A 25,782-nucleotide genomic window follows, 5' to 3' on the forward strand; every position below is an offset into this window, starting at 1 on the left:
TCGTGTTTTTTCTATACTCTGACATTTTTTTCTACCTTGTGGACACCTTTATGGCTAAAAATGTTCAATCATTACTCTGCTCTTTCTTTCCTGAATCACTTCAATTGAGACTTGCTCAAAACTAGCAAAGGAATGCAAATAAAACGCCGTCAATGAAAGGTGTTTTGGACGAACCTTGTCCTTGTTGGACTCCAGCATCTGCGGGGGGGCAGGAGGCGGCGGCGCGGTCACCTTGGCTGTTTTGGCGTGTCCGTTGCTCTGCAATACTTTCACTCTTCCTCACCTGCAAGTAAAAAAAAAAAAAAATAAGCACGAATAAAAATGTCAAAAGTTGACGTGGAGAGTGGCGGTTTTTTTTTGTGCGTACCTTTTTGGGGGCGGGAGCTTTGACGGCGGGAGAGCTCGGCTCGGATTTCACTGCCTTGCGTTTGGCCGGTGTGCTGTTACCTGCGGACACATGGAATTCAATCTACATGTATGTTTATATTTGGTGCCGATATTTATTGGCTGAACAATTAATCTGCTGTACGCACAATGTGCAAACTATAAAAGACTGAAGAAGAGCATGACTTTTAAAAAAGGCGTCCAGAAGAACTTCTTACTCACAAATGTGACTAATATGGTCGCAGTCTCAAACCCCGTTATAGCTTCTGCTTTTTTTCTATTGCTATTACGGCACTTAAGTTAAAAATGACTTTTTTAATTTATGCTATTAGGCTAACAAAATGTGCGTGGTAGCAACTTTTGTCACTTTTCCACCTCACTCCAGTGGTGGCGTTTCCATAGCTTGCCTGTAACTCAAAATCTTGATTTCCAACACGAAAAGGGAAAAAAATAATAGTGGTCAACAACAAATTTATTTTCTCAAATTGTGATGTGCTGAAAAATTCAAATAGATTGGTTTTGCTCAATCAGGTCAACTTTTTTTTGTATGTTTTTGTTTAGATGTGCAGGTGTTTTTGCTTCATATTAAATGAAAGGAGGTTCATGCCCTGAATTTTGAACAATGATGACGTAAACATTCAATTTACAGGTACTTACTTTCATCAATGTCTACTATTTTATTTAGCTAAAGCGAGCAAAGTTTGTAACTTTTGATTGGGAAAATGTCAGAAAATGCTAAAAGTAGAGGAGTCAGTCGATTAGAATTATTCACATGACTTTAATAATTGACTCACAATTAATCACAAATTTATTAATATCTGAATGATTTATATCTACATTTACAATTAAATGTACAATGTTTTTTTCAATTTTTTCATACTCTTAACATGAAAGTGGAAAGAAATGTTAACTTAATAAAAACATGGTTGCATTTTTTAGTCACTGATACAGTAAGTTCAGAATTCATGACAAAAGGAATAAAATGGAAAATATGTACTGTACTGTAAAAAAACGAGTGTGACAGATGTGTGTTTTTCTGTCACTACATGGCGTAATGGCGTTTGTAAGACAATGGTTACAGCTCAGTGCATTTTTCTTTTCATATTAAGTGCTGATTAATATTTAAAATGAAGTAACTTGTGAAATTCTGCCCATTTTTAAAATTGTAAAAAATAAAAATAAATTAAAAAAAAACTTGACGCCAGAAAAACCAAAAATCTACTTTGAAAAAATTAAACCTGACATTAACAAGAGAAATGGATGTCATATTTCAATATAAAATTGACCTAAATCAGTTTGTGAAAGGAAGAACAGAAGAAAAAAAAGTAACGCACCGTAACCGTTAATCATTGAGGTCTCAAAACGGTCAAAACTTGCAAGTCAAAAAGTTTTTGCCCCCTCGACTCACTTGTCTTCTTGGGCTTGGGCTTTCCGGCGCGGGCGAATTCCCGCCACTGTCTCCGCCCGACTCGCCCTTGTCTTGGCCAGAGGGTCCCGCCGTCACTTTGAAGTCGCAGTTCTCCTTGGAGATGCGATACAGCTCCTGGCAGAAGGACCCGCGTTAAAAGCAAATGAGGAGACGACCCGCAAGCCGGAGTGGCGGCGGCGTACTTTGAGTTGCGGCAGGTTGGTGGCGCTCTTCCAATCCTTGTCGTCGGGGACGCGCGTCATACGTGGGAAGCGGATGGAGATGCCGTCGGCGGTGTGCATCTCCGACTTGGAGAACTCGACGCCTGTGATCTCCCACACCGGCGCTTGCTTGAAGGGTTTGAAAGCACAGCGTTGTCACACTTTTAGTGAACAAAATCATTTGCTTCTTTGGACTTGTTCAACAACAGACTTTTATTATTATTATTTGGTCATTTCATACTTATGTTAATAAAGGTTCTGATATTTACTATGAATTTGATTTGGGTATTTCCGAAACTTTTTTTGAACAAAAATTTGGACTATTTTGCTTTTCATCTGGATATTATTTCTTAAACAAAGGACTTTTGATATACTTTTTGTCAAAAAAATACTATGATTTGCATCTTTGGACTTATTGAACTACAGATTTTCATTTGTCAATTTGATATTTGTTAAAATTTTTGTCAACCAAAGTGATTTGGGTTAATAAAGGTTTTGATCTTTTTTTATATAAGAATTTGATTTGTATCTTTAAAAAAAAAATTAAATATATACATACAAACATATATATATATATATATATATATATATATATATATACACACAAATATATATATACATACATATACACACACATACATATATATACATATACACACATACATATATATACATATACACACATACATATATATACATATACACACATACATATATATACATATACAAACATACATATATATACATATACAAACATATATATATATATATATATACATATACACACACATATATATACATACATACATATATATACATATACAAACATATATATATATATATATATACACATATATATATATAGACATATTTATACATACACATACATATATATGTGCTGCTCAAAAGTTTGATCAATTTGGATTTTCCAATTGTTTCAACCTGATTTTGTTGATTAATCTGAACCATTAGATTTTTTTTTTTTTTTTGCATGAACCTGGCTTTATTTTTTTGCTTCGTTGATTGATTTAATACCCCCCTGGTCTGTTGGCCCAGGGGGCGCCATTTTCTTACCCGCCTGGAGGACTTGAGGAGGGCGGCAGACCAGAGAGCGGATCCGCCGACGGTGGCGGTGTCCGGAAGTTGCTCCAGCAGGACTCGGGTTTTCGGGACGTGACTCCAGCACACGCCCAGGCCCGGCTGCAGCTCGCCATCCTCGCTCCTCGTCACGTAATTGGTCACCTGCGGACCGCACGCCGTGCTCAGCACTAGTGATGGGTCGTTCGCGTTGAAGTGAACGATGAGAGCCGACTCCCTCCCTCAAGAGCCGGCTCCGTCATTTCCATACTGTCTCCCTCACCCCCCCCCCCCCTCTCCCTCTCTCTTTGTCGCTCTCTCTTTTTCACGTAAATTTGTCGTAAATATTTAAAAGAAAAGCTAAAGTTTAAAGAGCCGCTTGAGAGCCATTCTGTTGGAAATGCATACTGGTTAAGCAAACACCCAAACTTTATACACTGGGCGTAAAGAAAATCTCTCTCTCCCTCCCTCCCTCTCTCTCTCTCTCTCTCTCTACATATGTCGCTCTCTCTTTTTCACGTAAATTTGTCGTAAATATTGAAAAGAAAAGCTTAAGTTTAAAGAGCCGCTTGAGAGCCAAAAAGAGCCGGCTCTTTTCACTGAGCCGATCCAAATGAACCGCTCCACCCAAAAGAGCAGAAAACCATCATTACCCCAGAAATGTGATTTTCCACTGAACGTCATAATAATAATCATGAAGTTATGCTGTTGGAAATGCTTTATAAAAACTTTATACACTGGGCGTAAAGAAAATCTCTCTCTCTCTCTCTCTCTACGTATGTCGCTCTCTTTTTCACGTAAATTTGTCGTAAATATTTCAAAGAAAAGCTAAAGTTTTAAGAGCCGCTTGAGAGCCAAAAAGAGCCGGCTCTTTTCACTGAGCCGATCCAAATGAACCGGATCACCCAAAAGAGCCAAAAATCCCATCACCACTCAGCACTGACCGACATCCTACAATGTGTGTGCGTGTTCATCCTCACCAAGGCGGCTATGTTGAAATCCTTGGCCAAGGTCCTGAGGGCGATGGCTACTTGGCTCATCCTGTACATGCCTACGGGGAAAGTTAGAAATATTATGGCAAATACATTTTGAAATGTATAAACTAGAATTTGTAAATAAGGACTTATGGGGGAGTCCCCCCACCCCAAAAAAAAGGATTACACAAAAAGTCATAATGTTTAATAGTTTCTTGTACGATCATTTTTACAATAAATAAAATGACAGCTGGCGAAAAAAAATCCTAAAAGATTTTCAAATACATGCTTGCACACAATTCATTTGAATACACAGAGGAAAAATACTGTAATTAGGAAAAATAGGAAATAAAAAACAAGTTAATTATTAGTAGGGCCCGACTTATTAACCGGCCAAAAAGTTAAGTGTTTTTTTGGCTGGTAGTTTTTTGTTATCGCCATAACAAATTAAATATGTATAAGATAAAAGATTTCCTATAAATGTTTGTTTTTTTTGTAACATTTTTTCATTTTGAAAAAAAAAACCACCTTTATGATACATGGTTGTTATAAAAAAAATTATAATTTTATTTGATTATATAAAAGATTTCCTAAAAATTGCTGTTTTTTTGGTAATTTTTTTCTATACATTGTCATAAAAACTGCCTTACTTAAATTATGCCCCCAACCCCCTACGTGACACGAGATTTGTCCAACTGGTGTTGCCGTAGAATAGATTTCACGTGACCAATACTCCATTCCAGGCTGCTTTTACATAGCCACACGCGGTTCGCTATAATTCATAATTATTCATTCTGAATTCGTACTATACGAACTTACACATCGACACTGTGCGTCCGTCACTACTCTATCGAAGCCAAACTGCTCCATTTTGTGTCTGGTTACATTCGTATCACACAGTTTTTGTCAAAATCTTTCGGCATTGTTTAGCTTAGCTTATTTTAGCTTAGCTTGCTAGGCACCGAAAAAAGGAGACGCGTTTGTTATCGGCATATTGGCTCAACAGACGTCCAATGTGACTGAAAAGTGTCGTGAATATCGTGTGAAAATGTTCGCAATAACGAAAGTCAAGTACAAAGAGGAGCTTTGTGGCGCACAATAAGAGAATGAGCGACTACGTCAACTACCATTCAGAAAAGACTGTGGCTATGAGAATCATCAACATGATGAATGATAATGTGATGCCTCAGTTTCGTAAGACCTTACAACTCAGAAAGCAACAGGTGTCAATTAAGAGGTTTTTAGTCAGCAACAAGGATAAAGAGTCTCCTAAGAAGCAAAGAAGAGAAGCCACACCGGAGGACTCTCCTTCCAAACAGTAACTCCCTCCCTCCTCCTCCCACTCCATTCCATCAAGCCTTCAACTACTGTACCATCACAAAGGCAAGTTGCAAGTTTTGCAAATAAAAACACTTTATTATACAGTACAGTGTATTTCTTTAATTACAATACAATAGCACATTTATTATACATAAAATAAGGTATATTTTGTGTAGTTTTAAGGCTTTTTTAGTAGAAAATTGTGTTTTATGGGGACCTGGGAACGGATTATTCTCATTTCAATGGTTTCCTATGGGAAACACTTGTTTAAAAGACGAACTTTTCGGCTCACATACTCTCTGTGGGAACCAATTAAGTTTGTGAGCCAAGGTACCACTGTGTGTGTGTATATATATATATATATATATATATATATATATATATATATATATATATATATATATATATATATATATATATATATATACACACACACAAATATATACATACATATATATATACACAAATATATATACATACATATATATATACACAAATATATATACATATATATATATATATAATTTTAAATAAAAAATAAATATAAAAAAATCAATAATCTATAAATTGATTATTGCGATTTTTTTTTCAAACTCAAATTCAGAAAATACTAATCAGTAAACTTGTACATATACACTGTAAGATTTGTATGAAAATGTATTTACTTATCTGAAAATGAGCCTCTGCATTTAACAAACAGGTTGCAGTCTGTTTCATGTTTGAACAGCACTGAAATAAAATATTAAGGCTTAATGTTCCGTTAATATAACATTCTTGCATACTTAATGTGTGAATCCTAACCCTAAGTAAGACGTTTTGTTGAATATTTCCATAAAAAATTTATGCTTAAAAATCGATTTGGCCGCATATCAAATAAATTCAAGAATTGCGCGCTGTAATATCGCGATATATTGCCGAATCGATTTTTTCTAACACCCCTACTACATGTAGTCATTAAAAAAAAGAAAGAAAGAAAGACAGTTACTATAAATGGTCATAAAAAAAGCCTTAGAATATAGCCATCAAAAATAAATAAATAATAAAAAAAATTAAAAAAATTGGGGGGGGGGGGGTTCTAGTTTATCCCCAAAAAAATATATACATTTTGTGCATTTTTTTAAATTTTAGATTTTTTTTTTTTGCATTCAAAAACATATTTAACAAAAGAAAAATGGGGGGTTGATATGATTTTTTTAAAATAGAAATTGTTTGAAATTGTATGGGCATTTCATTCCATTTATGTTTTGATATATTTCAATTTTGACATTTTTCTTTTATGACAAAAAATGAACTAAGACCACCAAAAGTTTGGGGATTCTTTTTTTTTTAAACTTACATTTTAAAAATATTATGGGCATTGTATAAAAAAATGTTAGGGGATTAAAAAAAAAAACACATTTCATATATTACATATTCTTTTTTTTAAATGTCTTCCCCCCAAAAAATATTTCACTTCCAATGCAGAAAAATTAAAGGTAATCAATGCTCCCCAAAATAAAGCCAGACTAAAGACTGAGACGTGTGGACTGACCTGAGTTTTGCCACTTCCTGGCCCTCCTGCCAGCTCTGTGATCTCGCCCGTGTACACGCCAGAATCCAGCAGTGCATCCAAGCTGAGGACAAAGAAGACCAGGAGAACATTTGGGCTTACTGCAACGACCACAAATCATTTATACATGCTGGGCATACAATTTTAATATTATTTATGTTAATATAATTTAAAAATACATTTAAAAATAATACAATAAAATTACATTTAAAACAATAAGAGGGGAAAAAAGACAATTTTATGACAAAAAAAATCATAAATTGCAAGCCAAAATGAGGGGGGAGAAAAAAAATCAAATTTTTACAAGATTTTATAATAAAATAAAGTCATATAATGAGGGCAATAAACAGACTTTTAAAAATTACGTTTAATATCATAGGGGAATCACAATTTTAACTTAAAATATTTTAGAATTTTATATTCTTTATTGTTCTTTTTTTTAATGTATTTCATTGTCATTAACTTTTTGCTTATTTTAGCTAAAGCTTCCAGCTATTATAGAAAAGAAAATACTTAACTCATTCACTGCCATTGACGGCTATAAACGTCAAAAATTTATTTAAACTATTTCTATTGGTGAAACTTTTTTCCCCACTTTTGTTAACAAGAGTATGAAAACCTAGAATTTTTTTATTGTACATTTAGAACAGATATGAAATTTGTGAATAATCGCGAGTTAACTATAGTGAAGTCATGCAATTAATTACAATTAAAAACAAATTGCCTGACGCCCAAATTTTTAATAATATATATATTTATTTAATTCATTCACTGTCATTGACGGCTACAAACATCAAAAATTCATTTGAACTATTTCTATTAGTTTAACGTTTTTCTCCACTTTTGTTAACAAGAGTATGAAAAACCAAGCATTTTTTTAATTGTACATTTAGAACAGATATAAAATTTGTGATTAATCGCGAGTTAACTCGTGAAGTCATAAGATTAATTACAATTGAAAATTGTAATTGCCTCTTGCCCCTAATTTTGGATTAGACTGGAGTTTTATCCGTGTAATATTGCGAAAATAAAACCACTTCAAAACAGCTCTCAGTGTGACAGTCCAAAGTAGAAGAGGAAATGATGGACGTGTATGTGAAATCAATACAAACATCAGCATTCCACTTTGCATGATGGAGTCCAAGCAGCATGTGCGTGCCCTTCCAAATGCCATCTTTTCAGCAGCAGGGGGCAGCCATGACACACGGTGCAAGCCTCTCGGAAGGGTGCGGAAACATTTATGACATGCTTGACCAACATTGACTTTAACTTCAAATATAAAATAAACAAGACGCTTTGTAGGATGATTTTGCCTCCTTAAAGAGAATGTGCAAATCTTTCGCCGAGTGCTTTGAAGGCTTTTTTTGTTGCGAGCAGCCGAGCAGGAGCCGGCGTTAATGCGGCTGATACATCAGACGCCACTTTAGGGCCCAAATGGGACGAGGCGAGTCTTTAGAGGCTGCGTTTTCCGCGCCACGCGCTCGGCTGCATATTCCGCCGTGCGCGGCGCGACTCGGCTCGATGCAAATTCAATTTTTCCAGGCACGTCGACGTGACTCGGGCTGTGATTGATTGATTGGGGAGCGGTGCAGTGGAATCTGGTTACCAGAAAAAATAAAAAATAAATCTTATGACTGGTTTGACTTACATGCGTCCTCCACTTTCAACAGGGAAGGATAAAATCCACTGAAGCACAAAAAATAAAAAACCTCTCTGGAATTTCATCACATTGACACCAAAATGGCCGACTTGCTGTTTCATTTTGTGGAATGGGTCCTTGAGACTCTTTCATGCGTTCTGTTATGACAGACATGTCCACCCAATATTGTGTTGATTGGCCAACTTGTGGCAGGGGCTAATTTGATCAAACTTTTGAGTGCAGGAATTCACTCAAAAATGGCTGCTTCAAAATAAATTCTGTTCAATTTTGGGGATGGATCCTTGAGACTTTTTCCTGCGTTCTGTCATGAAATGAACACCACTCCTTTGTTTCCTGTCTTTCCACGATTGGACAAATGGATGAATCCAGGTGTGTCAGGCCATTGTTGCCGTGGTTACGGAGGTCAGGCACACCTGAATTAATCAGCTTGTCCACTCATGAAAGACAGGAAATGAAGGAGGGGTATTAGTTCAGGAAGTAGTGGATTTGTGCAAAGAGCCCATTGGGTGAACCTTGTGACACCCCAAAATGGCTGCTTGAAACCAAAATGTCTAATTTTCTGTAAAATTTGGGGTATGGGTCCTTGTAGGGCTGCTCGATTATTAAGAAAATATTAATCACGATTATGATTATTGATTACATTAATTAATTGAAATCACGATTAGGACGATGATTTATTTTTTGGGTACAAAACAAGAAAATGTTTAAACGTAAAAAATATAAAGAAAAAAATAATTATTTGAAACACTATAATTAAGGAAGTTTGATGAAAGAACATTTATTATTATTTTTTCTTATAAAATAAAAAGGTGCAAATGTATAAATTTAAACAACTCAAAATAAGTATTAATAATCGTATCTTTTTAATTTTACGATCATGCTGATTTTGTAATTGTGGAGAGTAACAATTGAAATTAGAATTGAATCTCCATTAATTGCACAGCCCTCTGTGCTTTTTGTTAAGATAAACATGCCCACCCTGTTTTGATTGGTCAACCCTGCGACAGGGGCTGATTTTTTAAATAACTTTTGAGCACAAGAATTCACAACAAAATGGCTACTTCAACCTAAAATGGCTGACTTCCGGCTCAAATAACCGTACGCAGAGCGACGCTTACTTGGGATTTCCCGTGGAGAGGATGGCGGTGGCGGTGGAGCTGAGCAGCTCGTCGTAGAGGTCGGCACCGGAAACGAGGAAGGCGGCGTGCTGTGCTAGCAGCACCCTGCGGATGGCTATCAGAGCCTGCCAGACAACAAATGATGACATTTCACCTTGCAGCCATCGCTAAGTAACAGGCTTCGCTCCGTTGCCTTTGTCTCCTCCCGGATAAGACGTCTCCCTAAGTAAATATAGGAGATCCTTGTTTTAATCCTTATCAATTGTGCTGATGTCGCATAATCCTAATCCAGAGTCTCCAATTTTCTGATGTGGTCTTTTATTGTGGCCCTAATATCTTCTTGCCCAACCATGACATTGTTGTTTTTTAATAAAAAATAAATAAAAGGTGATATTTCAAATCCGAGTGGTTTGTTTTATCCCGGCCCTTAATGTCTTTTTGAATAAAAAAAATAAATAATTGCCCTTTCATGACATTTTTATTTTTTTATTTTTTATTTTTAAAGTTGATGTTTCTTGAAAACTTGACTCAAAATCCAGTGGTGTGTTTTATCATAACCCTTAATCTCCTCTTGGATAAAAAATAAATAAATCACCCTGCCATGACATTTTGCCTCTGTGTTAAAAAAAATAATTAAAAAAATATGGTGACGTGTCTTGAAAATTTGACTCAAATTCCAGTGTTTTGTTTTATCACGGCCCTTAATCTCTTCTTGGATGGAGAAAAAAAAGACATACCATGACATTTTACTTGGGCAGCACGGTGGCTGACTGGTTAGCACGTCCGCCTCCCAGTGCAGAGGTCGTGAGATCGAGTCCGGGCTTCGGCCTTCCTGGGTGGAGTTTGCATGTTCTCCCCGTGCTTGTGTGGGTTTTCTCCGGGTACTCCGGTTTCCTCCCACATTCCAAAAACATGCATGTCAGGTTAATTGAACACTCCAAATTGTCCATAGGTATGATTGTGAGTGTGGATGGTTGTTTGTCTCTGTGTGCCCTGCGATTGGCTGGCAACCAGTTCAGGGTGTACCCTGCCTACTACCCGAAGCCATCTGGGATAGGCTCCAGCGACCCTTGTGAGGAAAAGTGGTAAAGAAAATGGATGGATGGGGACATTTTACTTTTTTTTTAAGGTGATGTTTCTTTATAATTTGACTCAAAAATTCCAAATGTGCCATTTTTTTAATCCATTCACCATTACCCATGCTTCTAGTACCCTGATGCCATCATTTACTTACTTATTCTTTTGTGGCATTTTTCTCCCTCAGGCTGAGGCGTGCAAATCCATTGAGTATGCCATGAAGAAGTGCCCCAACGGCATGTACTCGGAAATCAAGTACGACGGCGAACGCGTGCAGGTGCACAAGAGCTCCGACACCTTCAGCTACTTCGGCCGCAGCCTCAAACCCGTGTTGCCGCACAAAGTCAGTCACGCACACGCACACACGCATGATCAGTATGAGCTCTTGTATGATTAGCAGCCTCTAGAGAGGCTCACAGTGGGGAAATTTCCCATAAGGACTTCTCAACATTTGCTCTCTCAGTATGTGGCAGGAAACACTCCAGGCTACCGCACACATGACAGTCTGGCCACTAGAGGGTGCTGCAGAACATTTGAGTTTTGAATCGGACTTTTGAGATTAGCACAATAAATGTTCTCAAAATTACAAATCACATTGAAAAACAATAATTAAGTTTTATTTATTTATTATTTTTGTTTTTAATGTATGTCTTTTTTGGGTTGCTGTCTCCAGGTGGCCCACTTTAAGGACTACATCACACAGGCGTTCCCCGGTGGCCACAGTATGATTTTGGACGCCGAGGTGCTGCTCATCGACACCAACACCAGCAAGCTCCTCCCCTTTGGGACGCTGGCCGTGCATAAGCTCAGATGTCGGCCCCTTTGTCCCACTCGGGTGATAAACGTGAGCGGACGTTGCCAGCGTGTCCTCTTTTGTCCTTCAGAAAGCCGCCTTTCAAGATGCCAACGTCTGCCTCTTTGTCTTTGATTGCATTTACTTCAATGGCAACAGCCTCATGGAAAGGTAATGTCATAAAACAGTTGCAATTTCATGTTTTTTTTTTCTTGACACAATCCCCTGTTTATTTGTAGATATCCCCGCTTTTTTCCCATTCAAATACATTTTTGCTATTCATGGTCGGGCTCAGTTCCTATCTTAGCCGTGTCCACAATATCATACTAATTAGTTAAAATCTTCCATGTTCAATCAATTCTATTGATAGTTTTTAAAAATACAAAAATTGTGAAAAATTAAAACAATTCATGTTACATTTGTTTGTTAGATTTTTTGTGCTATTTTATACTTATTATACATATTTTTTGTTTAATTAAGAAGTACAGCAATAATTGGATTTTAGCAATTATATATGAAAACCAAGATGATGTAGTTATTTGCAGTATCTAATGATCATTTTTAATGACAAAAATTGTAAAAATAAAGAAAAGTAAAAATAATAATAATAAATAAATTCAAATAATTCATGTTAAATTTAGATTTTTATTTTTATTTTTTTTTAAATTTTGTTTATTTGAGAAGTACAACATTTTTGGTGCTTAATTTTGGATTTGAGGAATTATGTTGATGGCATAAATGTACCTTCTAAAAAAAACAGTTATATTTTGCAGGGTGTATAATTTTGTAAATGTACAATAATAATCTAAAAAAGTATATTTTCTTTAAAATATATATATATCCTGGAGTGAAGCATGCCTAATAAAATCTTCAAAGTGCTTAATATATTTTATACAATTATATAATATGTAAATATGTGTACTAAACAATATAATTTAAAAAAAAATATATATATATATATATATATATATATATACATATATATATATATGTTGTGTACTTGTAGTCAATAGTCATGTAAAGTACCAAAAGGTTTGTAAGGCACTGAAATATTTTTCTGTTGTTGTTTTTTAATAAATAAATGCTTATTTGTGTGTGTGGGGGGGGGGGGGATTTTTTTTGTTAAGATTATAATTATTTTAGTAAAAACATAAAACCAAAAAAGTCCTGTAAGATACTCCAACAACTGAATAAATATTTTCCTGTTCCCAAAACGTCAACGTGGTCCGCAGGCCGCTGTGCGAGCGCAGGAAGTTCTTGCATGACAACATGGTGGAGGTGCCCAATCGCATCCTCTTCTCGGAAATGAAGCACGTCACGGTAAGAGTGCAACGACCTCTGTAGATTTGACCCATCTGCTAAATATGTATCAATATGTGTGTGTGCGTGTGTTTGTGTTAGCGTGCAGGAGACCTGGCCGACATGATCACGCGAGTCATCAGGGAAGGCTTGGAAGGCTTGGTGCTCAAAGATGTCAAGGTCCGACTTTTGATTTTGAGAATCCCCGCTTTGCCGTGATGATGACCGCGTGAGTGTGTGCTGTCCACCAGGGCTCGTATGAGCCCGGCAAGCGTCACTGGCTGAAGGTGAAGAAGGATTACCTGAACGAGGGCGCCATGGCCGACACGGCCGACCTGGTGGTGCTGGGCGCCTTCTACGGGAAAGGCTCCAACGGTGCGTTTGTGTGTGAATGCGCACGTGCGTGTCGTTGATTAGCGCAAATGCTGCAGAGTTGTTTCCCTTCGCCGCGAAGCCATTTTTCCTGTGACAGTAATCGTGAAATTATTGTTTGTAAAATATTGGAAAACGGTGTCTTGATTTTCCTCTGGTATACAATAAGTGAATAATTACTCAATTGTGATGTTTGTAAGAAAACACTGTTGTTTATGCCCTCCTCCACCCAAAAATTAAAAAAAAAAATAGCGCTGTAAATTTGCAACTTATAAAGTGGCAAATTCGCCTTTTTTATAGCGTGCATTTGTCCTCTAAGTTTATTTTGCTCTCAAATTTGCAACTTAATAAAGCTATTTTTTAACTCGGAATATTACCCCCCTCGGAAATGTTTTAAAAAATTATACATGGCCCTAATGCGCCATCGTAGTACTGTGATATAATAAACATATGAGGTGATCGTTGGTAAAATTTGCAAAAATCATATGAGGATTTTTTTTCCCCTAAATATATCATCGCTTTATTATCACACGTAATATTGTTTATACATATTGTTGTCAAATGATCACATTTTCCGCCTAATTATCACGACACACGAATTTTCTCTCCACTACATCGATTATCGCATGGTTGTTTTGTCCTCAAATATCTGAATGATAATGCCTTTATTGGCATTATTTCATCGTTATAAAAATGCTAATGACGTGTTTTGTTTGTTTGTCTCCATGTTAGGCGGCATCATGTCCAGCTTTCTGATGGGCTGCTACGATCCGGACTCCAAGAAGTGGTGCACGGTCACCAAGTGCTCGGGCGGCTACGACGACGCCATGTTGGCTCGGCTCCAGAAAGAGCTGGATGTCGTCAAAATCAGCAAGGTCGGCGAGGACGCCCGCCTGCCGGGAATTCTGATGTCATCCAACGTCATTTGTCGTCTCTCGTGTGCGTTTTGAATCGTGTGCGTTTTGAATCTCGCAGGACCCCAGCAAAATCCCCGGGTGGCTGAAAATCGTCAATAACTACTATCCGGATTTCCTCATCCGCAGTCCCGAGGTGACTCATGCTTTGTGGTCAATGATCAGGGTGCACGTTTTTTATTGGACGACACATTTGCATGCCAGAGATAAGATATTTGCTTGCAAAAAGTCAACAAATCCAAATGCAAAACATTTGGTTGCAAAAAGCAAAAGGTGATCAAAATCAGCTGTTTGTTTTACTTTAAAATATATAACAATTAAAGCCCTTTGTTCACAAAAACAGTCCAAATCAAAGTTTTTATGGTTGCCAAAGTTAAAATAATCCAAAATCCGTTCACTGACAAAAAAAAAGTCTAAAATACTTTTTTTTAAAGCCCTTTATTCACAAAAGAAAAATAAATAAACATCCAAAAGTCCAATATTTACAAAAAGTATCTATTAAGATTTTTTTTTTTGTTCACCCAAAATTTAAACAAGGATCTAAATCAGTTATTTGTTCACAAAGTCAGAAGGATCTAAATCAATCACAAAAAGTCAACAAATCCTAACCTAAGTTTACAAAATTATATCCAAAGGAAAATGTGTTTAATTCAAAAGAATTAAAATAAGTCTTTGACTGAAAAAAGCAAAAAAGTCTAGATTTTTGTTAAAAAATTTTTTAAAGATACAAATCTAATTCTTGTATAAAAAAAGATCAAAACCTTTATTAACCCAAATCACTTTGGTTGACAAAAAGTTGAACAAATGACAAATGAAAAACTGGAGTTCAACAAGTCCAAAGATGCAAATCAAAGTATTTTTTTGACAAAAAGTATATCAAAAGTCCTTTGTTTAAGAAATAATATCCAGATGAAAAGCAAAAAAGTCCAGATTTTTGTTTAAAAAAAAAATTAAAAATACAAATCAAATTCTTATATAAAAAAAAAGAACAAAACCTTTATTAACCCAAATCACTTTGGTTGACAAAAAGTTGAACAAATGACAAATGAAAATCTGGAGTTCAACAAGTCCAAAGAAGCAAATCAAAGTATTTTTTTGACAAAAAGTATATCAAAAGTCCTTTGTTTAAGAAATAATGTCCAGATGAAAAGCAAAAAAGTCCAGATTTTTGTTTAAAAATTTTTTTTAAATACAAATCAAATTCTTATATAAAAAAAAAAGATCAAAACCTTTATTAACCCAAATCACTTTGGTTGACAAAAAGTTGAACAAATGACAAATGAAAATCTGGAGTTCAACAAGTCCAAAGATGCAAATCATAGTATTTTTTTGACAAAAAGCATATCAAAAGTCTTTTGTTTAAGAAATAATATCCAGATGAAAAGCAAAATAGTCCAAATTTTTGTTCAAAAAAAGTTTCGGAAATACCCAAATCAAATTCATAGTAAATATCAGAACCTTTATTAACATAAGTATGAAATGACCAAATAATAATAATAAAAGTCTGTTGTTGAACAAGTCCAAAGAAGCAAATGATTTTGTTCACTAAAAGTGTGACAACGCTGTGCTTTCAAACCCTTCAAGCAAGCGCCGGTGTGGGAGATCACAGGCGTCGAGTTCTCCAAGTCGGAGATGCACACCGCCGACGGCATCTCCATCCGCTTCCCACGTATGACGCGCGTCCGCGACGACAAGGATTGGAAGAGCGCCACCAACCTGCCGCAACTCAAAGTACGCCGCCGCCACTCCGGCTTGCGGGTCGTCTCCTCATTTGCTTTTAACGCGGGTCCTTCTACCAGGAGCTGTATCGCATCTCCAAGGAGAACTGCGACTTCAAAGTGACGGCGGGACCCTCTGGCCAAGACAAGGGCGAGTCGGGCGGAGACAGTGGCGGGAATTCGCCCGCGCCGGAAAACCCAAGCCCAAGAAGACAAGTGAGTCGAGGGGGCAAAAACTTTTTGACTTGCAAGTTTTGACCGTTTTGAGACCTCAATGGTTAACGGTTACGCTGCGTTACTTTTTTTTCTTCTGTTCTTCCTTTCACAAACTGATTTAGGTCAATTTTATATTGAAATATGACATCCATTTCTCTTGTTAATGTCAGGTTTAATTTTTTCAAAGTAGATTTTTGGTTTTTCTGGCGTCAAGTTTTTTATTTTTTATTTTTTACAATTTTAAAAATGGGCAGAATTTCACAAGTTACTTCATTTTAAATATTAATCAGCATTTATATGAAAAGAAAAATGCACTGAGCTGTAACCATTGTCTTACAAACGCCATTACGCCATGTAGTGACAGAAAAACACACATCTGTCACACTCGTTTTTTTACAGTACAGTACATATTTTCCATTTTATTCATTTTGTCATGAATTCTGAACTTACTGTATCAGTGACTAAAAAATGCAACCATGTTTTTATTAAGTTAACATTTCTTTCCACTTTCATGTTAAGAGTATGAAAAATGTGAAAAAAATATTGTACATTTAATTGTAAATGTAGATATAAATTATTCAGATATTAATAAATTTGTGATTAATTGTGAGTCAATTATTAAAGTCATGTGAATAATTCTAATCGACTGACTCCTCTACTTTTAGCATTTTCTGACATTTTCCCAATCAAAAGTTACAAACTTTGCTCGCTTTAGCTAAATAAAATAGTAGACATTGATGAAAGTAAGTACCTGTAAATTGAATGTTTACGTCATCATTGTTCAAAATTCAGGGCATGAACCTCCTTTCATTTAATATGAAGCAAAAACACCTGCACATCTAAACAAAAACATACAAAAAAAAGTTGACCTGATTGAGCAAAACCAATCTATTTGAATTTTTCAGCACATCACAGTTTGAGAAAATAAATTTGTTGTTGACCACTATTATTTTTTTCCCTTTTCGTGTTGGAAATCAAGATTTTGAGTTACAGGCAAGCTTTGGAAACGCCACCACTGGAGTGAGGTGGAAAAGTGACAAAAGTTGCTACCACGCACATTTTGTTAGCCTAATAGCATAAATTAAAAAAGTCATTTTTAACTTAAGTGCCGTAATAGCAATAGAAAAAAAGCAGAAGCTATAACGGGGTTTGAGACTGCGACCATATTAGTCGCATTTGTGAGTAAGAAGTTCTTCTGGACGCCTATTTTAAAAGTCATGCTCTTCTTCAGTCTTTTATAGTTTGCACATTGTGGGTTAGGGTTAGGGTTAGGGTTAGGGTTAGTACAGCAGATTAATTGTTCAGCCAACAAATATCGGCACCAAATATAAACATACATGTAGATTGAATTCCATGTGTCCGCAGGTAACAGCACACCGGCCAAACGCAAGGCAGTGAAATCCGAGCCGAGCTCTCCCGCCGTCAAAGCTCCCGCCCCCAAAAAGGTACGCACAAAAAAAAACGCCACTCTCCACGTCAACTTTTGACATTTTTATTCGTGCTTATTTTTTTTTTTTTTACTTGCAGGTGAGGAAGAGTGAAAGTATTGCAGAGCAACGGACACGCCAAAACAGCCAAGGTGACCGCGCCGCCGCCTCCTGCCCCCCCGCAGATGCTGGAGTCCAACAAGGACAAGGTTCGTCCAAAACACCTTTCATTGACGGCGTTTTATTTGCATTCCTTTGCTAGTTTTGAGCAAGTCTCAATTGAAGTGATTCAGGAAAGAAAGAGCAGAGTAATGATTGAACATTTTTAGCCATAAAGGTGTCCACAAGGTAGAAAAAAATGTCAGAGTATAGAAAAAACACGAGTAAAAGAAACTATTATTTTCTTTGTAATAAAAATAATTAATCCACTCGATTTTAATCAAATTCTAGTCAAATCCCCAAAAATCATTCGTTGCTCAACCACCATCCTGCTATGCTTTATATGGAAAATAATACATTTTGCTTAAAATTCTTTAAAAATATATATTTTGAATTTGTAAACAGATTTATTTTATTTTATTTTTTTAAATAAAAACGCAATCTTCCATAATGTCATTGATTGCTCGACTTTCATCATGTTATAGCTGATGACCATTTTTTTTTTAGTGCGGTCATGCCAAAATATACAAGCCACCACTCATTTTTCCCCCCTATTTTTAATAAATTTTCAAAAATTCTAATATGGTTGCGGGTGTTTAGTATTGTAATCAATTGTCCCATCGATTAATCAGATAGTAGTAGTTTGAGGTGCAGGTATTATTTTTGCCCACTGGGGGTCACTGTAGTATCTGTGACTGAGAATGTGCGTGTGATTTTAAAAGGTGGGGCTTGGTCTGGTGAGTGACGTGGGTGTCGGCAGATGAGTGTGTCAAATTGGCTGGTTGGTTTAGCATATTTTATTGGAAAATGTACTAAAAGATGGAACCTTGTCGGTTTCCATACTACCCCCCCACCACCACGGCTAGACGCTTCTGGACATCTTTAGCGGCGTCAAGCTCTTCCTGCCCTCCGGCGTGGACGACTTTGCCAAGCTGCGGCGCTACTTTGTGGCGTACGACGGCGACCTGGTGGCAGACTACGACGCCGCCTCGGCCACCCACACGCTGGCCGACAATCGGGAGGATGAGGATGAGGATGAGGGAGGCGGCCGGGCCCAGCGGGTGACGTCCGACTGGATCTAGAAGTGCATCCGGAAGAGGCGCGTGGTGGCCCCTTGCTAGCTGCAAAAAAGAAACTTTATTTGTTCTTTCCGTTCACGCCTTTAATGTGCCTCCGTGGGAATCTCCTGAAGGCTCGTCATTCATTGGCTGTGGTCAAGTAATAAGGCAACATGAGGTGAACCACAACAGGCATGTACACACCCTAATTTGTAACTTTTTTTTTTCAATTTAAATCATGAGATGAAGTCTGAGCAAGTATGAAGTGGTGCGCTTTTTAAAATAAAATATAATTTGATGACAAAAACAATATCTTGTTATTCAATGAGTAAAAAGTTTCAAATTTAAGTCATTTTTACAAGAATGTTAAAGGCATACTTTGACTCATTGTGCCACTTTCAATAGTAAAAAGATATTTTGTCTTGAACTCATTTGCTCTTAAAAATGTCTCATACGTATTGATATGTTTTTTTAAGCTAGATCTTGAGATTTGATGCAGCCTCTCAACTACAAAGAATGGTTGAAGAAATGGTAGTTATTACACAAATGGCCAGCAGGTGGCAGCAGAGCAAAGGAGATCAACCAGGGACATGTTGATTTATGAATAATGATGAAACTTAGCTATATTCTAATGCTAATTGCTGCAAAACTGACACCGATAGAAATGTACTTTTTTTTGTTGTCCTGATGAAAGAAGAGACTCTAATCTTTCTTTTGGTGGGTTCCATGTTGGTATAGCAATAGAACACAATATTCTGTGTCTTGCAAAATCAGTCAAAATCCAGTGAAACAGCCGGGAGTGAAGGGGGTAGCTTCTGTGAAAATGGCTGTGAGTGAATAAGTTAAAGTGACAACTTTATTTTTCATGTCCAATTAATAATACCTTTATAAAGTAATTCTGTCACTTGCTGTCAACTGAAGATGGCATCACCTGTGCTGAGGAAATAGGTAACGACTAATCAGAGCTTTTCTGGGTTTGGTCAGCAAACTGAGACATGATTGATCGTTACCTACTTCCTCAGCACAGGTGATGTCACTTTCAGTCCACAGCAAGTGACAACATTCGTTTTGAGAGGTATTAATTCATGAAAAATAAGGAAGTTATCACATTAATTATAGACAAAATATATTTTTACAGTTGAAAGTGGCTCAATGAGTCAAGTAAATTTGTCATTTTAAACTTACGAGAATCCTTTTTGAGGTAGTTGGTGGTTGTCAAGAATCCACCACATCCAGCTTTCGCTTCCCCGACGTGTCGCGTTCCAAGCGACTCCACTGCTCCCCCTGGTCTGTTCAACACACCTCGAGTCTGCTTACAAACAGCGTCCAACAGTTGACGTTCGTTCTGATCTTGTCCTTGTTATACATTATTAACATTTTTAATTCTTTATTTAATATTTTAACCATGTTGGGATGTTTTATAGATGTGTAGAGTAGGTGAAATAGTGTTGAACTCAGTATAATTTGACCTTAAACTTTCTGGTACCTTGTTTTTGGATAAAATTCCTTCTTTGTGTCCTTCGTGAGAACAGATTCTGCTTCACACACACACACACTCTATTCGCACCATCACACGGCCACTATAAATCAAGTTCAACTTGTTTGTGATATATTGTTTTGGGAAAAAAGTACGAAAGGTACCCTGAGAGTATATTTTGTCTAGAAGATGAACACAGCTGCAAACTGTGTACTAAAATAATATTATGTAACATGTTGTGTGAGAGCCAGTCTGTTTTGCTTGTTCATGATGGGAGGAGAAATGGGTGTTCTCCTGCCGATTTGGATTCTATAAGAATTGTCTTGCGCAAAAGAGGGGGCACACGCGCACCCTGGAATTCCACCTTTTACGTGATGTTCAGTGTTGTGTGACCGGAGATTCTCTGAAATAAGACATCCTTGCAAGGAATTTTTCTCACAAAGAAGTCTATCTTCAATTTTTTGGAACACGCAAAAGAGAAATTATATCTCCTCTATCATGCTCCAAAGAGCTCCTCTTCGTACTTTACTTTCATTCTTGAGAACATTTTCCCACGGTATTCCCGACACTTTACGCTCACACTTGGCGCCAATTTGTCGATAACAAACGAATGCGTCTCCTTTATTGGTGGCTAGCAAGCTACGCTAAGCTAGGCTAAAATAAACAGGGCCGAGAGATTTCGACACGCACTGAGACGAATTTAACTAGACACGAAATGTAGCGATTATGTTTGACTTCAATAAAGTAGTGACAAACGCACAGTGTCTATGTTTAGGTTCATCGAGTACGAATTCAGAATGAATTATATCGCGAAGCGAGTGTGGCTGCGTAAAAGCAGCCTGCAAAGGAATATCCATCTTCGTCACGAGAAATCTACGGCAACTCCAGTGGGACAATCTCATGTCACGGAAAAAATATATTGTTAAAATAAAAAAAAGTAAAATAACACGTTTACCTATACATTAATTTGAATAATAAAAAATATATATTTATATCGTATTTGGACGAACATTACACATGTTAAGTTAATGTACAGTTTTGTTAGTGTTCATCAGTGCAGCGTATCACGTTCATCTCGTCATTCGTTATTGCGGTGGGGTGCCTGGCGAGCCTGTCGTGACCTGTCCTGCGTTGGGTTGGGGGCGCGGGTTGTTTTGGTGGCCCGGGGGTTGTCCCTTGGCGCTGCCGTGGCCTGGGGGGTTGTGCTTGCTCTATCCTGGCCCGGGATGACGGCTCCCCTCTTTGGTGGAGGTTTTCATGCATGCCAGATCCACCACACCAGAATTTATCGAAATTCAAACACAATCTGCTTCTTCCTCTGGCCGTTGAATCGGTGGAGGCTGATGTCTGTGGATCTCACTCTGCTTCATCTATCCTTCCTTCCTTTCCTCAGACTCTCCTTTGGTCTCCCTAATTTGTTGGAATTTAGATGTTTCTGGGCTTGGTGAAAGACTCTGGTTGGTAACCCGGCGGGTAGTAGGTAATGTCTGGTCGGTGCTGGATTTCACTTTCCTTTCTTTGATCCTTCCTCGGGTCTCCCGACAACATCACGACTCTGAAGTATTCGGTTTAGGTGAACGGTATGGGATTTTTAATAGGTTTTAGGTGAACTTAATAAGTACACCCTCACACGCACATATTCGCCAACATACAAAATAAAATAAAATAAAGAAGCATTTAGCATGTTTAGTTCATGTACAGTGTTCTTGTAAACGCTTGTATTTACCACCCGGCCACATAATTATCATAATCACATAGACCTTCAGTCCATATTATGGTATGCACTGTAATACTTTTTAATGGACCGTTGTTCTGTTACACTTCGTATGTCATTATTTATTTTAAATTAATTTTTTTAAGATTATAACGGATCGATATACATACATACTTGTTAAAAATAAAAATTATTAAGGGGTTTACCAAAAAAGAGAAAGTTATTTCAGTAATAATGGATTACATCTTTTTTTTTTTTTAATTATATTTACAAAGTGAGTCATGCTAGTGTAAATGTAACAAAAAAGGACAAACTATATACAATGTTTTGAGTGTTTTGGCACACACAATAATTATAAGAAAGTATTTACGAATACAAATAGATCACAAAATTGTACTTTTAAAATCACTGTCATTGTAATTACCTTTAATATTAAACATGGAAAATGTAATTTAAAAACGATATAAGGCACAATGCATATTAATGGACAATTACCGGTAAACATGCCAGATTATAGCTGTCATAGTTTAAATCTGCAGCCCCTTGTCAGGTTGATGTAACATTTTATATACAAAATCAATTTCAAAATAGGGTTAAGTCAGACACATACAATACAGGTACACAGATCATTCGTTCATTCAGCGGTAGACATGATCTTTGCACCATCATTCATCTCTGCTATTCTCACCAGCACACTTGTGCGTCTTAGCTTTAGCCTTACTTGGGAATCTTTGACAACAAACTGAGCAGGTAAAAGGCTTCTCTCCAGTGTGGGTTCTTGTGTGTATTTTTAAGTTTTTCTTCTGAGCAAATTTTTTGCCACAAACTGAGCAGGCAAAAGGCTTCTCTCCAGTGTGGGTTCTTGTGTGTATTTTTAAATATCCCTTCAGAGCAAAATTTTGACCACAAACTGAGCATGCAAAAGGCTTCTCTCCAGTGTGGGTTCTTGTGTGTATTTTTAAGCTTTCATTCACAGCAAATTTTTTGCCACAAACTGAGCAGGGAAAAGGCTTCTCTTCAGTGTGGGTTCTTGTGTGTAATCTTAAGCTTTCATTCACAGCAAATTTTTTGCCACAAACTGAGCAGGCAAAAGGCTTCTCTCCAGTGTGGGTTCTTGTGTGTATTTTTAAGTGTCCCTTCTGAGCAAAATTTTGACCACAAACTGAGCAGGCAAAAGGCTTTTCTCCAGTGTGGGTTAGTGTGTGTCTTTTTAAGCTTCCCCTCTCAGTAAAATTTTGACCACAAACTGAGCAGGCAAAAGGCTTCTCACCAGTGTGGGTTCTTGTGTGTATTTTTAAATATCCCTTGTCAGCAAAAATTTGACCACAAACGGCACAGGTAAAATGTTTCTCACCAGTGTGGGTTCTTGTGTGTATTTTTAAGTGTCTCTTCTGAGCAAAAATTTGACCACAAACTGAGCAGGCAAAAGGCTTCTCTCCACTGTGGGTTCTTGTGTGTATTTTTAAGGTTTCATTCGCAGCAAATTTTTGGCCACAAACTGAGCAGGCAAAAGGCTTCTCTCCAGTGTGGGTTCTTGTGTGTATTTTTAAGCTTCCCTCCTGACCAAAATTTTGACCACAAACTGAGCAGGCAAAAGGCCTTTCTCCAGTGTGGCTGATCATATGTCTTCTCAATAGAGACTGCCAGCCAAAAGTTTTTCCACACTGAGAACATTTCCAACGTTTGCTGTCAGTGTGACATGTCACATCACCGTCAGACTGTTCATAGTCATCGGTTTGAGGAGAGTGTGACGTGTCTTCACCATCTGATATTCGAGCTAACAGGCTGTTTGCTTGTGATCCTCCACGGTGGTCCTCGTCATCTTCTGTTGTTGTTTGTTGTCTTGAGCTGCTGCTTGGAGACTCCGCCCCTTTGTTCTCTTCATATTGACATTCATCTTCACTCTTCAAATGGACACCAGTCACGGGCAACTCTGTGAAATGCTCTTCCTCTTTAATGTATGGTGGCAGCCACTCTTCTTTTTTTATGTTGGGAGGTTGTGGCTGCTCCTCTTCTTTAACTTGAAGAGGCTCCAAGTCCTCCTCCTCTTTCACGCCATGGAACTCTGGCTCCTGCCGCTCAGGACAAAGATATTTTTCACTGACGTCTGCGGGACACAAGTTACACATGGTTTGGTAAAGACCGTTTATTGTGATGTTATGTGTTTTATATTTAAGATTATCACATGGGCCACCTGAGTGAAAGAGTAACAAACTGGCAAATGTTACGTATCTGTATTTTGTTCCAGAAATCACTCAACGTTACTCTGTAAGCCCCTGTAACACTGATTGTTCCGCACATAAATATAGAAAATATTTCAAGTTGTGAAATCTGGCATTTATTGACAAAAAGCTAACAAATGCATGCATCTGCATCAGCTGTACAACATCCTCGAGGAGTTGACGAACTATTAATTATTCACCTCTAGGGGGCAGCAAAGCAGAACAAATAAAGCCAGGGGAGATAAATCAATTTAGCCAACAGGAAGTGCATGTCAAACCTAAATGGGCCATTCCACCGAACAGCCCTAAATTATTTTATTTTTTATCATTGTAATGGGCTTAGTGTCAATGTGCCATTAGCATAAATATGTGTCTATATGTAATATATTAGGTAATTCTATGCTAAGAAAAAAAAAAGTTTTTTGTTTTTTATTTAGTTACAAACAATGGTCCAACTAGTCACTTCTGTTTACAATACCAAATTATATACTAGTCTTCCATCCCCCATTCTAGATGTTGGTATGTCAACGAACCAATAATAAAGAATAAACCTGCTGTCTTATATAATTCTTATAACATTTACCATCAAAAATAGGAGCACCTATTCTTATCTGAGACATGTACCAAAGCGACTTGAGAACAACTGTAAACTTAAGGTAAAAAGTGCCCGGATGAAGGATCCTTTCAAAATAGACATATTGTTGAAAAGTATTGATTAAATAAGTGACAAACCTGCTCTGTTCAACACAACTCGAGGCTGCTTGCAAAAAGCGTCCATCAGTTGACGTAGTCGCTCATTCTCTTCTTGTGCGCCACAAAGCTCCTCTTTGTACTTGACTTTCGTTATTGCGAACATTTTCACACGATATTCACGACACTTTTCAGTCACATTGGACGTCTGTTGAGCCAATATGTCGATAACAAACACGTCTCTTTTTTTCGGTGGCTAGCAAGCTAAGCTAAAATAAGCTAAGCTAAACGAGGCCGAAAGATTTTGACAAAGACGGTGATACGAATGTAACCAGACACAAAATGGAGCAGTTTGGCTTCGATAGAGTAGTGACCGACGCACAGTGTCGATGTGTAAGTTCGTATAGTACGAATTCAGTAATGAATAATTATGAATTATAGCGAACCGCGTGTGGCTATGTAAAAGCAGCCTGGAATGGAGTATTGGTCACGTGAAATATATTCTACGGCAACTCCAGTTGGCCAAATCTCGTGTTACGGAGGGGGTTGGGGGCATAATTTAAGAAAGGCAGTTTTTATGACAATGTATTGAACGAAATTACCAAAAAAACCAGCAAATTTTAGGAAATCTTTTATATAATCAAATAAAATTAAAATAAAACCATTTACTTAATAGAAAATTATCATGTATACTATGGCTTTTATTATAGTAAATAAATGACCATGTACTGTATTTAAAAAATAGCCATGGATTATTAAAAAAAACAAAAAAAACAGGTACAGTATAGTCAGGCTTTTTTTTATTTATTTTTTATTTTTATAAGAACCATGTATCGTAAAGGTGGGGTTTTTTTTCAAAATGAAAAAATGTTACAAAAAAAAAAAACATTTATAGGAAATATATATTATATATATTTAATTTGTTATGGGTTAGG

At 37.0% G+C, this 25,782-nt stretch overlaps 3 protein-coding genes across 4 annotated transcripts; 1 reads left to right on the forward strand and 2 right to left on the reverse strand.

The window, feature by feature from the left end:
• Nucleotides 1–174: 174 nt before the first annotated feature.
• Nucleotides 175–10,912, reverse strand: LOC144036522 (uncharacterized). Its single transcript, XM_077547228.1, has 9 exons — nt 10,909–10,912; nt 9,712–9,836; nt 6,916–6,997; nt 4,071–4,141; nt 3,088–3,255; nt 1,996–2,142; nt 1,793–1,927; nt 368–447; nt 175–283 (listed from the first exon to the last, which is right to left on the reverse strand). The coding sequence occupies exons 1-8, from the start codon at nt 10,910–10,912 to the stop codon at nt 415–417; spliced, it is 765 nt and encodes a 254-aa protein (XP_077403354.1). The 3' UTR covers nt 175–283; nt 368–414.
• On the forward strand, nt 10,911–18,692 carry LOC144036523 (DNA ligase 3-like). The gene is made up of 14 exons (XM_077547229.1): nt 10,911–10,919; nt 10,976–11,131; nt 11,462–11,600; nt 11,677–11,752; nt 12,814–12,901; nt 12,983–13,060; nt 13,132–13,255; nt 13,985–14,127; nt 14,228–14,302; nt 15,751–15,897; nt 15,966–16,100; nt 17,466–17,545; nt 17,628–17,736; nt 18,553–18,692. Exons 1-12 carry the CDS (start codon nt 10,911–10,913, stop codon nt 17,496–17,498), a joined length of 1,203 nt encoding a protein of 400 aa, XP_077403355.1. The 3' UTR covers nt 17,499–17,545; nt 17,628–17,736; nt 18,553–18,692.
• On the reverse strand, nt 17,577–25,358 carry LOC144035897 (uncharacterized). Of its 2 annotated transcripts, XM_077545969.1 has the most exons (4): nt 24,890–25,358; nt 20,231–24,042; nt 19,930–20,053; nt 17,577–18,807 (listed from the first exon to the last, which is right to left on the reverse strand). In XM_077545969.1, the coding sequence occupies exons 1-2, from the start codon at nt 25,011–25,013 to the stop codon at nt 22,601–22,603; spliced, it is 1,566 nt and encodes a 521-aa protein (XP_077402095.1). In that variant the 5' UTR covers nt 25,014–25,358; the 3' UTR covers nt 17,577–18,807; nt 19,930–20,053; nt 20,231–22,600. The 2 variants fall into 2 exon arrangements, with proteins under 2 accessions (XP_077402095.1, XP_077402094.1); XM_077545968.1 differs by having other exon boundaries at nt 19,930–24,042.
• Between the last annotated feature and the right edge of the window lie 424 nt (nt 25,359–25,782).

This window comes from Vanacampus margaritifer, chromosome 16 (genome assembly GCF_051991255.1).
Source record: "Vanacampus margaritifer isolate UIUO_Vmar chromosome 16, RoL_Vmar_1.0, whole genome shotgun sequence".
In the NCBI taxonomy this organism is placed as follows: Eukaryota; Metazoa; Chordata; class Actinopteri; order Syngnathiformes; family Syngnathidae; genus Vanacampus; species Vanacampus margaritifer.

Bases quoted from the DNA above. Each gene is read 5' to 3' on its own strand.
- LOC144036522 (XM_077547228.1), bottom strand. The intron at 4,142-6,915 runs GTCAGTCCACAC...CTTTCCCCGTAG, and splicing joins CAGGAAGTGGCAAAACTCAG to GCATGTACAGGATGAGCCAA. The intron at 3,256-4,070 runs GTGAGGATGAAC...TGCGGTCCGCAG, and splicing joins ATTTCAACATAGCCGCCTTG to GTGACCAATTACGTGACGAG.
- LOC144036523 (XM_077547229.1), top strand. The intron at 11,601-11,676 runs GTCGGCCCCTTT...TCCTTCAGAAAG, and splicing joins GGCCGTGCATAAGCTCAGAT to CCGCCTTTCAAGATGCCAAC. The intron at 12,902-12,982 runs GTAAGAGTGCAA...TGTTTGTGTTAG, and splicing joins CGGAAATGAAGCACGTCACG to CGTGCAGGAGACCTGGCCGA.
- LOC144035897 (XM_077545969.1), bottom strand. From the start codon at position 25,013: ATGTTCGCAATAACGAAAGTCAAGTACAAAGAGGAGCTTTGTGGCGCA. The intron at 24,043-24,889 runs GTTTGTCACTTA...TGTGTCCCGCAG, and splicing joins AGTTGTGTTGAACAGAGCAG to ACGTCAGTGAAAAATATCTT.